The following is a 13,878-nucleotide window of genomic DNA, read 5'->3' as shown; positions in this document are numbered from 1 at the left end:
GGAGCAAGTTGAAAAGCTCTTAGACCATATATGAAGGAGGTTAATTGCCTAAGTTTAAAGTGTCTGCCAGAGGGACAGGGGTCACTTGGATCTCTCTCAGAAGACAGGTGCTAGGAGGCACCATTTTTGCACACTTCTGCCTTACTAGTACTGCTTACCTTGCTTCTCCGCAGCTTTATAGTCCCACACTGCCAAACTCTTCCTGGGCTGGTGTCCCCCTCTGACCTTGCTAAAGCCAGGAAATGCATGTATTTCACGTAGGGCTTGTATGTCTGGCTCTGGTGGATTGTGGGCCTTGCATTTCTGGACCTCATGGGACTGAAACAGTTAGAGACAGTTGTGGTAAGCTGCCACCCGCTGGGCACTACACAGACAGCCGACTGGAACAAACTCAGTCTTCTTATGGCCATTCCTTCAATACTGGGGGAGATCACTATTTTGCCTAATACACAGAAACAAACAGAGAACTAGGCAAAATGAGGAAAGAGAAATATGTTCCAAATGAAAGAATAAGATAAAATTCTAGAGGAAAAAACCTTAATGGAGATAAGTAATTTACCTGATAAAGAATTCAAAGTAATAGTCGTAAAGATGCTCACTGATCTTGGGAGAAGAACGGATGAAGACAATTTCAACAGAGATGGAAAATATATGAAAATACCAAATGGAAGTCACAGAGCTGAAAAATACAATAACTGAACTAGAAAAATATGCTAGAGAGAATCAACAACAGACAAGATGAAGCAGAAGAACAGATCAGTGACCTGACAGACAGGGCAGTGGAACTAACCCAAACAGCTGGGAAAGAAAAAAAAAAGGGTTTTTAAACAAAGATAACTTACGGGACCTATGGGACAACATCAGTAACATTCACAGGTGAATGACAGTCACATTATAGGAGCTGCAGAAGGAGGAGAGCAGAAGGGTCAAAAACTTATTTGAAGAAATAATGGCTGAAAACTTCCCTAACCTGGGGAGGGAAACAGCCATACAGATCCAGGAAGCCCAGAGAGTTCCAAATAAAAGGTGAACCCAAAGAGATCCATCCCAAAATACATTATGATTAAAATGTTAAAAGCTAAAGGTAGGCTCATGGGAAGATGGTGGGGTAGGAAGATCCTGAGCTCACCTCACATGGATCACCAAGGCTGGCACCACATATAAAGCAACTCTCTGAGAAAGACCTGAAGACTAGCAGAACAGCTCTTATACAACTAAAGATATTTTAAAAAGTGATGTCAAGAAGAATAGGAGGGGCAGAGACATGGTCAGATTAGGAAATGAACCCCCAGCGCAGTAATGCACAAGTGGGAGGGATATCAAGTGGAAAGGCCATAACTAGAAGAAAATTATGAAAGGAAAAAATTTCACAGATAAAAGCAAACATACCATAAAGGTAGTATTGAGATTAAAATGCAAAAGTATTAAATCAATTGTGTCTACAAAAATTAGCCAAGGGATACACAGAATAAAAAGATAACATAATATACATAAAATATGGAGGCGGGAGTAAAATTTTAGTGCTTCTAGAATATGTTCACATGTATGTGACCATCAATGTGTAATATAGACTGCTATACATGTAAGATTATTATATATGAACCCAGTGGTAACCACAAATCAAAAACCTATAATAGGTAGACAAAAAATAGAAATGAATCCAAGCATAACACTAAAAAAAAGCCGTCAAACCACAAGGGAGGAGAGCAAGAGAAGAAGAAAGGAACAGAGAACTGCTAAAACAGCCAGAAAATAGTTAACAAAATGGCAGTAAGAACATGCCTACCAATAATTAGTTTAAATGTAAATAGACTAAATGTTCCAATCAAAAGATGTAGGGTAGCTGAATGAATGAAACAAACAAGGTCTATCTATATGCTGCCTACAAGAGATTCACTTCAGATGTAAGGACATGCAGACATAAAAAGATGTTTCATACAAATGGAAGCCAAAAGAAAGCTGGGGTAGCTATACCCAGATGAAATAGACTTTAAAAGACAGACCAATAAAAGACAAAGCATTACATAATGATAAATGAAGCAGTCTAGCAAGAAGATACAACATTTGTAAATATTTATGCATGCAACACAGGAGCACCTAAGTATATAAAACAGATATTAATAGACCTAAAGGTACAAATTAACAGCAATACAATAATAGTAGTGGATGTTAATATCTCACTTCTATCAGTGGATAAATCATCCAGACAGAAAATTTTTAACCTTGACCTTAGATGACACATTAGACCAGATATATTTAATAGATATGTACAGAACATTCCATCCCTGATGAACATAGATGAAAGGATCGTCAACAGACTGTTAGCAAACTGAATTCAGCAATGCATTAAAAAGGTGATACACCATGATCAAATAGGATTTATTGAAGGGATGTGAGGATGGTTAAACATTTGCAAATCAATCAGCATGATCTGCAGTTTTAACAAATTAAGGATAAAGATCACAATCATCTCAACAGATGCAGAAAAAACATTTGACAAAATTCAAAATCCATTTATGACAAAAACTCTCATCAAAACAGGAATGAAGAAATGTATTTCAGCATAATAAAGGCCATATATGACAAACCCCACAGCTAACATCATACTCAATGATGAAAAGCTGAAAGCTTTTCTTCTAAGATCAGGAAGAGGACAAGGATGCCCACTTTCACCACTTCTATTCATCATAGTATTGGAAGTTCTAGCTGGACTAGTTAAGCGAAAAAAAAAAAGAAAAGAAAAAATCCTTCCAAATTAGAAAGGAAGAGGTAAAATCATTATCAACATGATTTTATATATAGGAGACCCTAAAGACTCCACCAAAAAGCTGTGAGAACTAAGAAACAACTTCAGTAAAGTTGCAGGATGCAAAATCAGTATACAAAAATCTGTTCTTTCTATACAGTAGCAACAAATGGTTAGAAAGAGAAATTAAGAAAACAGTCTCATTTACAGTCACATCAAAAAAAATAAAATACCTAGGAAGAAGTTTAACCAAGGAGGTGGAAGACCTCTACACTGGAAAGTACAAGATACTGATGAATGAAACAGAAGACACAAGTATATGGAAATTATTACATGTTCATAGATTGGAAGAATTAATATTGCCAAGATGTCTGTATTACCCAAAGCAGTTTGTAGATTCAGTGCAATCCTTATTAAAATCCCAGTCACATTTTTCACAGACATAGAACAAATATTTCTAAAATTTGTGTAGAACCACAAAAGGTCCCGAATAGCCAAAGTGATCTTGAGAAAGAGAAACAGAGCTGAAGACATCACATTCCTTGATTTCAAACTATATTACAAAGGTATGGTAATCAAAACAGTATGGTATTGGCATAAAAACCAATACCATATATTATACAGCAGAATAGAGAGCACAGAAATAAACCCACATATATATGGTCAGTTAATTGCTGCCAGAGGAGGCAAAAATATACAGTGGAAAAAGGACAGTCTCTTTAGTAAATGGTTTGGGAAAACTGAACCAGTGTCTTATTCTGTATACAAAAATTAATTCAGTATGGATTAAAGACTTGAATGCAAGATTTGAAATCATAGAACTACTAGAAGAAAACATAGGCAGTAAGCTCCTTGCTGTTGGTCTTAACTGGTTACGGGTAGTAATGTATAGCATGGTGACTAGAGCAACAGAACTGTATTTCACTTATGTAACTTTATATGGTGACAGGAGGAAACTAGACTTAATGATGGTGATCATTTTGCAATGTTATATAATACTGAATCATTATTTTGTAATTAATATATGTGAAATTAATATATATGAATTATACTTCAGTTTTTAAAAAGAAAGGCATTGGTCTAATTCAGTGGTCTCCAAAGTCTGATGTCTATAGCATTAAATATTAGAGATTAACCCCAAGGTAGTTCATTTATGATATCTATTTGTGATTTTTTTGTTATCCTTTCAAAATTTCTATTTTTATATGTTTTATAATGTACATAAAATAGTGTAATATATACTTTTTAAAGAAATATATATGCATGGTAGAGTATATATGCTCACAACTTTTTAAGGTGGGAGTACATAATAAAAATTTTTTGAAGACCATTTCTTTAATCAGATCACTCAAGTATAGTTTGAGTATAATGAACCCCATACGTGCTTTTCTCTATCTTATAGAAATTGGGCATTTATTCCACTTTTGTTTGTTTTGTTTTGTTTTTACACAGAAGGTCTATTTCACTATATCATTTGTATATATAGCAACCAAGTTTCAGGAACTATTTTATAGTACCAAACGCAGCCATATTTTGTTCTTGCTGAGAAAATAGTTTAAAACAAATTAGGTTCTCACAATACTCTGATCTTTCAGCAGCTCTTGATTCTAGAGATGGGAGTCATCTGTGGATCAAACTGTATGACCTGAATTTAGAGCCCATGTTTTTAATGTTACTTCAAAGTTTGTGTCATAATACCCCTGCTGAAATCAGATTAGATGACAGCCATATTTTAGCAGCTGAAATTCCAGTGTTGAAGAGCACCAAATTGTGCTGTCCTTACTAAATCCAGCTAAATAATCTAATTCATTTTTGGTGATGTCATATGTGCGTAGAAAGACAAGTTTCTTCCCCACTCTCATGACAGTGCCTTCCTTGAGAAATTAACAGTTGTCTGAGGGTATAGAACAATTCATCCCCAACATATTAGTGAGAATATTTAATCACATTGCTTTCCTCACCAAATTTGATTAATAATATCTAGAAAATATTTCATAGTAGATAAAGGATTTGTGCCTATCTCATTTTTATACTAACTTTGGCTTTATTTTATTTTTCTTTTTTATTTCTTTTTATTTAAATTCAATTAGCATGTATTATTGGTTTCAGAGGTAGAGGTCCGTATGTCATTTATTCTTCATTTAGTAAATGGGATAAGGTTACCTATAAAGTTGTTGTAAGGATTCAATGAATGAAGACATTATCTTGCACATAGTAAGGGTTCAGTAAATATTAACTGTTGTTGTATGAAAGAATAGTAATATACCAGTGCTGCACTGGATGACAATGAAAAGTGACTTGAGAATTTGGCTGTGTCTTCCCTCGGTCCTCCCACTGATGAGCTGTGTGGCTTTCTGCCTTACTTTCCTGTTTTTTTTTTCTTCATTTGTAGAACGACCATGATGACATTTTTTTCAGACACTTATTGTATAAATTAAATTAGAAAATAAGGTGATTATCACAGTGTCTGGCCCATAGGAACTTTTATTATATGCCTTATGTTGTAGCCTAGGAATTGCCAGTGTTATCTTTTCTCAGTTATGAATAAAAAGAATTATACTGTTGAGAGAGGTTGTGTCAAATACCCTTTTAAAGACACAGGTACAAACAAACCCATAGGCATTTTGACTAAGTTTTGTGTGTTTATTATTCCGCCTTTCCTAGGTTCATCAGTTTATCTTTTCCCATTTGCTGCTAGTAAACTAAGGTACTAATTAATACTCATTTGTATTAGTGATTCTCTTCTAGGTTTCTAGGCATCTCCTGCCCTTAAATGTCTTATGAATGCTCATGGTTTAATCTTTTATTTCATTTTCCTTTTTGGCATGTTTGTGGCCCTAAGTTTTTAATATTATATCCTGTTTTATCCTTCTTGGAAATACAAATTGTGGAGATCATAGTACCATTATAGTTTACCTAGATTGGATTGAATTAAATATACTAATCAGTTTGCTCTGGTACCAGGCATATCCTTAACATTTGTTTTATGAGAAAATTATTCTATTTGTCCTTTTAAAAATCACAACATTATATAGTAGACTAAGCATGTTTTGTGGTAGTTCAAAGATTTATTTATTTATTAGAAAGAGAGGGAGAGCGTGTGAGTGGGGGGATGGGCAGAGGGAGAGAATATTCAAGCAGACTTCCCGCTGAGCACAGGGCTTGATCACATGACCCATGAAATCATGACCTGAGCCAAAATCAACAATTGGTGCTTAACCAACTGAGCCACCCAGCTGCCTCCATGTTTTGTGGTAACTTTAAAACATGAAGTGTTCTTGCTCTTTTTGCCTCATGCTCACATGTTGTAATCTGTCTTCATCTGTGTGATAAGGAATTCTCTTTTAGCAGTTAGTTTACTTTTTCTTTTTGTTCAAATTTCAACATTATGGTTGCTATTAGGAAGCCTAACCTGATATAAAGATATAGTGAGAATTTATTGAGTAGAGGTCTCATTTGTTTAAAACGAACTCTAGGGGCGCCTGGGTGGCACAGCGGTTAAGCGTCTGCCTTCGGCTCAGGGCGTGATCCCGGCGTTCTTGGATCGAGCCCCACATCAGGCTCCTCCGCTATGAGCCTGCTTCTTCCTCTCCCACTCCCCCTACTTGTGTTCCCTCTCTCACTGGCTGTCTCTATCTCTGTCAAATAAATAAATAAAATCTTTAAAAAAAATAAATAAATAAAACGAACTCTAAAATTTCAGAGAAGTTTCAGATAGTTTCACCTTTATCTTCAATTTTTTAAAGAGAAGATATTTTCTGTTGTGTTATCAACATGTAATTTCAATGACAGTATGAATTTGCTGTGTTTACTTTTATATTTCAGTATCACTGGATATTGTCATAACTGAACACTTCCTCAAATACTGACTCAAACTAATAAAACAAAAATGTGTTAAGAGCTGATATTTTTTTACAAAGTAAACTTATCAAAACTTTGGTCTATGTTTTAGAAAGAAAAGGAAAAAAAAAAGGAAGAGAAAAAGAAAGAAAAGGAGCCAGAAAAGCCTGCAAAACCTCTTACAACTGAAAAGGTAAAATTCATTTTTTATAAAATCCATTAAGATTACCGTCTTATTTTTGTAGTCTTACATTTGAATGTCTTTTGGGATATTTGCAATATGTGAATAACCGTTCTTTCATTAAGTAATTTTTGAATGAGTACGTGTGCTAAGCATGTCCTTCTATATTGTCCTATACAAGTTTTAGTTAGTTATCTATGGGTATAGATCATGTGAACTCCCCAAGGAGTAGTATTCTCTTATTAATGACATAGAGAAAAATGTTTTTAGTTTTCATACATAATCAGATTTCAGTGAAAGTTTAGAGAATGAAGAGATCATAACTGAAGGGGACTTCAGAAAAGAGTTGATGCTTAAGAGTAAACATTTGAGGTAGATTTTGAGTTGTAGGTAGGATTAAGGTGGAAGGCAAGAGTATATCATTTGGAGAGAATACCTTGAGGACAGGTATAGAAACTGAAAATAGACAAAGTCTATTTAGAAAAATAGTCTCTATATAGAAAAAATACCTATGTATAGAAATAGTATTTGAAGAAAGATGTATATCTATGTGTAGAGAGTAGTGAAAATAAGACCAGCATGGTAGATTGAAGAGGACCTTAAAGTCTATGTTGATTGTTTTTTGGAGGAAAGGCTGTGCATAACATTCTAAAGTTTGTAGAGATATACCTAATTCAGAAAGGTTCTTTGCAAGATTATTTTGGCAGTGATATGCAAGATAGATATGCCTAAGCAAACTAGACAGAGGGAGAACATTAACTTTTTAAAAGGCATTGGGTGAATAAGTATGGCAGCTTGGCTTTGAATGTATTTGATCATGAAAGTATGGAACCATGGTAAAGGAATTGTCAGTAAAGGGAACATCCTTAATAGTTGTTGAAATTTTTAAAATTAACCTAATCAAGGCATAAATTACATATGCAAGGTACATCCATTTCAAGTGTACAGTGCGAGTACATACTGGTTCTTTCTCTGTCGTTTATTAAAGGAGTCTTTACCTTCAAAGAGTTGTAAGAATGTCCTTTCCTTTCCCCACCTCTTACCTAAAGCTTACTCATTCTACCTTTTTCATGAAGTCCCTCTAATATTTCAACTAGATAACACTCTTTCCCTTCCTCAGAATTCTGGCAACATTGCTATACATTTGATATTATTACTTCCTACTTTGTATTATTGTTTGATTTTATTTTTAGATAAATTTTCTTATCTAACACAGATGCATAAATGTTGTTTCCTGAGATTATGCATCAATCAGGTGGTGACCAAGTCTGTGTTTCTTTGTATTTCTAACAGTTTCTTGTTTGTAGTAGATGTTTAGGATAAATACGTGTACATTGATTGGTTGATGTTTTTCATCTCATAGTGTCTTGATTCCAAGGTTGTGAAGAACAATTAGTAAACTGCAAATGCTAAGACTGTAAGACCTTTGCTAAGTAGAATTCTTTGGAATGTTTTTTTGAAATATTTTCAATTAAAATTAATTTCTTTGAATATCACTTTGTTTTAATGATAATTTACTGAATTAAATTCTTAAGTTCCATCAAACTAAATTTAGATGTTAAATATTACAGTTTTTGAAAGGAGTGATTAAGTTGGTAGTTATAACCTGGTTACTTAAATAGCTTTAATTCTTCTCTGGTAACTTTCTCTTTAGCATGCATCAATAAGCTTTTTTTTGTTTATTTTTTTTTAAAGATTTAGAGAGAGAGTGCGAGGGAGCACAGTGGGGAGGGGCAGAAGGGGAAGAGAATCCTAAGCAGACTCCATGATGAGTGCAGAGCCTGAGGTGGGGCTCCATCTCACGGCCCCGGAGATCATCATCTAAGCCGAAACCAAGAGTCAGACACTTAACTGACTGAGCCACTCAGGCGCCCCAATATACATCAGTAAACTTTAAGTGAAATTTCTTATAATTTGTAGTTGCATTACAAAAGAATTTTAAAATCACTAGTAGATGTTACCTTTTATTGCCAAAATGGAAATACCAAAGTAAAGAGTTTTTGTTGTACTTGACAAGATATAACCACTTTTAAAACGTCATATATTTATTTTCTCTCTTAAGTTAAAACCTTACCACTGAAATATAGTGAGCATTTTGATGTAGTGACTGCGTATGTTTCACAGCCTCGCATGTAAATAACTTGCCTTCTGTTGCCTTCTATGGGAAAGGGCTACAGCAGTTACGTGGAACTGAGTCTCTGGGTTGAGAGCTTGAGAAGAGCAGTTCAGGGTGTGTGAGCAGTGAGAATCTAGTATGGTTCCTATACTATTTGCTTTCAATACTTACGTTTTATTAAAATCAGTTTACCTATCATCGGTTATTCTTACTCAACCTGCAGAGTTTTAGGACTCCTGCTGCTAATGGTGGATCCTTGCTGAAAGAATAATCATGTAGAGGGAAAAACTTGAGTTACTATTAAAATTTTGTAGTCAGGATAGTGTAGAGTATATAAGAAGGAAGAAACATTTAGAAGTGTAACAGTGGGGAAGCAAGGGAAAATAGCACAAATAAAGGAGCTTTATAAGCATGTAGACATTTTCATATACTGGCATTTTTCTTTATTTTCTCTCTGAGCTGATATTTTAAGGGGGCATGTATAATCTGCTGACAAGAAATTAGTAGTAGGGGGCGCCTGGGTGGCACAGCGGTTGAGCGTCTGCCTTCAGCTCAGGGCGTGATCCCGGCGTTGTGGGATCGAGCCCCACATCAGGCTCCTCTGCTATGAGCCTTCTTCTTCCTCTCCCACTCCCCCTGCTTGTGTTCCCTCTCTCGCTGGCTGTCTCTATCTCTGTCAAATAAATAAATTAAAAAATCTTTAAAAAAAAAATTAGTAGTAGGATCAGTGAAAATAGTAGCAATAGTAGTCAGAATAAGATCATCATTATAAAGTAATAGTGTCTTTATTAACGATCTCCTATGTGCCAGAAACTTACAGGCGTACAACTTATGTGTACAGTTGTGCATATACAACGTATGTGTAAAGTGACCACCCATGTATTCACTATCTGTGTCAGGAAACAGATCATGGCCAACAGAAGTTGCCCCCCTCCCAACACCATTCCCAATTAAAAAATCACTTCCCTTCTCCCCAGAAAAAAAATTTCTTTGCATTTTAGAAATTGTTTTACCTTCTTTGCATGTATTTCTAAACATGTGGTTCATTTCTTTCTATTTTTTTAACATACAAATGAAATGATACCACAAATATTCTTTTGTATTTTGCTTTTTTTAGTGAACATTTTAAGGGTCAATCATATTGTATTTAGTTATAGTTTATTCAGTTAATTGTTTTGTAGTATTCTATTATATTTTATTTATCCATTCGACTGTTAATAACATTTGGATTGAGGCGCCTGGGTGGCTCAGTCGTTAAGCGTCTGCCTTTGGCTCAGGGCGTGATCCCGGCGTTCCAGAAAGGAGTCCCTCATCGGGCTCCTCCGCTGGGAGCCTGCTTCTTCCTCTCCCACTCCCCTGTTTGTGTTCCCTTTCTTGCTGACTGTCTGTCTCTCTCTCTCAACTAAATAAATAAAATCTTAAAAAAATATAGCTATTATAAACAGTGCTGCTGTGAACACTTCTGTTCATGCATCTAAGCATGCATTGCTTTAAGATATACTTACAAGTGCAATTGTTGGGTCATAATCAGCCTGTATCTTGAACTTGAGTAGATAAGGTTAAACTGTTTTCCAAATTGTATACCAAATCTGTTCTGGTCAGGCCACAGTCTTTACACTGTATAGTATTGTCAGAGATTTTACTGTTTGTAGTTTGGTGGGTATGTGATGATATCCCATTATATTTTTTAACGTCAGTTTTCTTGATTACTGTTGAAGCAAGTGCCTTTTTCATATGTTTATTGCCTATTTGGATTTCCTCTTCTGGAGTTCTGGTTCAGATCTTTTGTCTGTTTTTCAACTGGATTGCTTACTTCTCCTCATTCATTTGTATCAATCTGTGCATGTACATACACACATGTAGAGGATCCTAGTCTTTTTTTTCAGTTATATGTTTACAAATATCTTAGCTTTGTTACTTTATTGTAGCTGATTTTATTGCTCTTTTTATTTCTAGTCCTTGAATCAGTGATAGGGCATCCTTGTCTTGATTCTGACATCGAAGGGAAAGCTTTCAACTTTTCACCTGTATGTGTTATCTTTGTTCCTCACAAAAATCTACAGAGTTGTTGTTGGTGGTCCTATGTTATAAATGGAGATTCAGAGAGAATATATGATTTGCCTAATGTCACCTAGTTTTTTAGGAGAATTTGTAGAGTCTGATTTGGAAGAAGGATTTTACTTATTTATTTAAGGCAGCACATATTGAACTCCATCTCATATCTCTTCATGTATTTAAAAGAATGAGGCTGGATAGGGATTATTTATCCTAAAATACTTTTTCTAAATTCACTAATTTCTACAGGTTATTAAAGTCATTAATATGGTTCTTGACAGCAGTGACTTAATAAATGGTTACTTATAAAAAGCTTAATTTGGGGTGCTTGTTTTCCTTGAGCAGTCTATTTCTTTTGTTTAAATGGCATTTTGTATTTCAGTCTCACTGAGTGAGACTTTGTGGGTGGGTGAGCATCGGTTACTAACAGGGTGAGCTGGAGGCAGGTTTGCTTTCCTTTTTGAGAAGAGCAAGTTAAAACCTTAAAGTTTAATGAATCAAGTGATTAAAGAGTAGATGTTCTTGACATATAAATATATATATATTTATCTCCTTTGTGCCTTAGATATTCTGCTGGAAAATTGTGTATAAATTTGACTTCTTCTAAAATATTCTGTCATACATTTGACATCTCTAATTTATTTTGCTTAGATTTATCTACTACACTCTCCTAAGTAGCCGGTGATCTATAAATATATTCATGTAGATGAGAAGTAGTCTTACAGTATAGGAATGTATCTGAATTCTCTTTCAGTTTAAATAATCAGATCTTAATTTCTCCTTTAGAAGGTTAAGGTAGTTGCTAATGTTGTTCTGGTTTTATTATTATTTGTTACAACCCATCATATGAGTTATTATTGGTCATGTTCTGAAATTTTTGAATTCTATGATAAAAAATCTTTAGAGTCAGCAAACTTTTTTCTATAAAGAACCAGATGGTAAATATTTTAGGCTGTAGATCATAAGGTATCTTTCACAACTACTCAATTCTTTCTTTGTAAAGACAAGCAGTAAATGAACGTGTTCCATAAAACTTTACTTATAGAAACAGTTTGTTGAGCTCCTCCCCTCTTTGCCTCCCCAACAACTGAGAATTAGTTGTAGTGGAAGAAGCAGAGTCAGGAAGAGAGCCAGATTCAAGCCCTTGGTCTGTGGTTAACTGTCTCCTTGGCAAAGTCAGTTAACTCCAGAACCTCCTTTTCTTCATTTATTGACAGGGTTTCTAAATGATCTCTTGGCAATGATAGTTTTAAATTTAGAATTATTCCACCTACTCAACACAGGCACAGATTCCTAAAATAATTTTAAAATACCCTTAAAGATGGCTTTCAGTGTTCTGCAGAGCTGGTTCTTTGGTCACTGAGTTCTCTGTATAATTTCATACTGGTTTCTCACCCACCATAGTTGTGATCTCTTAATCATTAGCTGTTTTACTGTTAAAACATGAAGTCTAATTTAGGAGAAAAACTATTTAGTTATTCCTAAATAACTAAATATATCCTGAATTCTTAAATATATCCACAGATGTATATAAAATTTGGAAAAAAATGACTTCCTTTAAGGTATTTAGGTATTTATATCTGTTTAGATATCTGTGTAAGTGTTATTGCACCATTGTTTTTTTTTTTTATTTAGGTTTTTTTTTTTTTAATTCTGAGTAGTTAATATACAGTGTAATACTAGTTTCAGGTGTATAACAGACAAATACCGTATGATTGTACCATTGTTTTTATATGCAATGGATATATTAATAGAATAATTTATTCTATCAAAGAGATTTATATTTTCATGGACTTTCTTAAAGTTCCTCTCTGAGATAACTATACTGAGAATTAGGACATAATTATATACCTATCTTGGAATATTTTTATGTTTTTATAAACCTAAAGTGCTCTTAATATTCAAACTTTTCTTTATTAAGTATTACCTGTTCTGTAGAAAAAAATATACAAACAAGCAAAACATTAAAAATTATGTAATTTCTCATAGTCCCTCTACCCAAGGATAACTGTTTTAAACAATTTATCTTATAATTTTCTATGCTCCTTTACATATGCATGTATGTACTTATTGATATATCTCTTGGTGGGGATATGTAGTTTAAAAGAAGTTGCTGTCAATGGCATATGGTCCCCAAAGTATGTGGTACAGTTTTTTAATGTAAAATGTTAAAAGTGTTTCTTATGCAGATATTTGCCACTAGTGTCTTGAAATTCATGAAAGAAAAATCAGTTCATAAAGTACATCAATGTAGAATTAAAAATCCCAGGAAGAAAGGTAGAGAAGCAGTGATATTATGGGAAAGAGAAGGTTCTTACTTTTGGTAATTATTGCTATCATTAAAAAGTTTATTTCAAGATACGACAAGTATTTGACTCTAAGAAAAGATATAGATGGTGATTTTTTCTAACTACTAGTTGCAAAAGGAAGAAACAACAAAGTTGCTTTTTTGAACAAGTCTTTTATGTTAATAAAACTTAAAAAAATACATTTTTACTTGATAAATATAAGTGATTTAATCTTACAATATAAGCAAAAACCACAATTGCAAATCTGTTGAACTTGAAATTTCAGTACAGCCCTGTGGAAAGTAAGCAACCAATTGTAAATCAAATAAGTTGTTCTTGGTAAGACTTTAAAGTTAAATTAAGTGGCTCATTGCCAGATGCTATATTGAGAGGTTATGTTTTTTAGCAATCTGACAGAGACATTCACACAGTCACCAAGCTCTCAAATGTAGTTTAGGCTAAATAAACCTTTCATATGATACATGAATGCATTTGAGGATAAGGTAGTTCCAGTAATTAATGCTTTTATAGAAATCATGGAAACATATGGTCTAGGTGAGTAAGGATAGCAGATGTCTCACAGAGCATTTTTATAAGTGGGTTTGGAAGATTCCTTATATTTTCCACAAATCATTTCATTCCCAGCTTAACG

At 34.1% G+C, this 13,878-nt stretch overlaps 1 protein-coding gene across 4 annotated transcripts in view; it reads left to right on the top strand.

Moving 5' to 3' along the window:
* The window catches only part of SMAP1 (small ArfGAP 1), a 167,012-nt gene that overhangs the window by 86,427 nt on the left and 66,707 nt on the right, over positions 1-13,878 (top strand). For all 4 annotated transcript variants that reach the window (XM_087856968.1, XM_087856967.1, XM_045803361.2 and 1 more), the window contains one exon: positions 6,699-6,779. In XM_087856968.1, the coding sequence (XP_087713094.1) occupies positions 6,699-6,779 (81 nt within the window). The remainder of the gene's footprint in view (positions 1-6,698; positions 6,780-13,878) is intronic.

This window comes from Ursus americanus, chromosome 29 (assembly GCF_024610735.1).
Source record: "Ursus americanus isolate L20-20 chromosome 29, mUrsAme1.1.p, whole genome shotgun sequence".
NCBI classification, from domain to species: Eukaryota; Metazoa; Chordata; class Mammalia; order Carnivora; family Ursidae; genus Ursus; species Ursus americanus.
The sequence above is the reverse complement of the archived record's forward strand: the minus strand, read 5'-3'. Positions and strand labels throughout refer to the sequence as shown.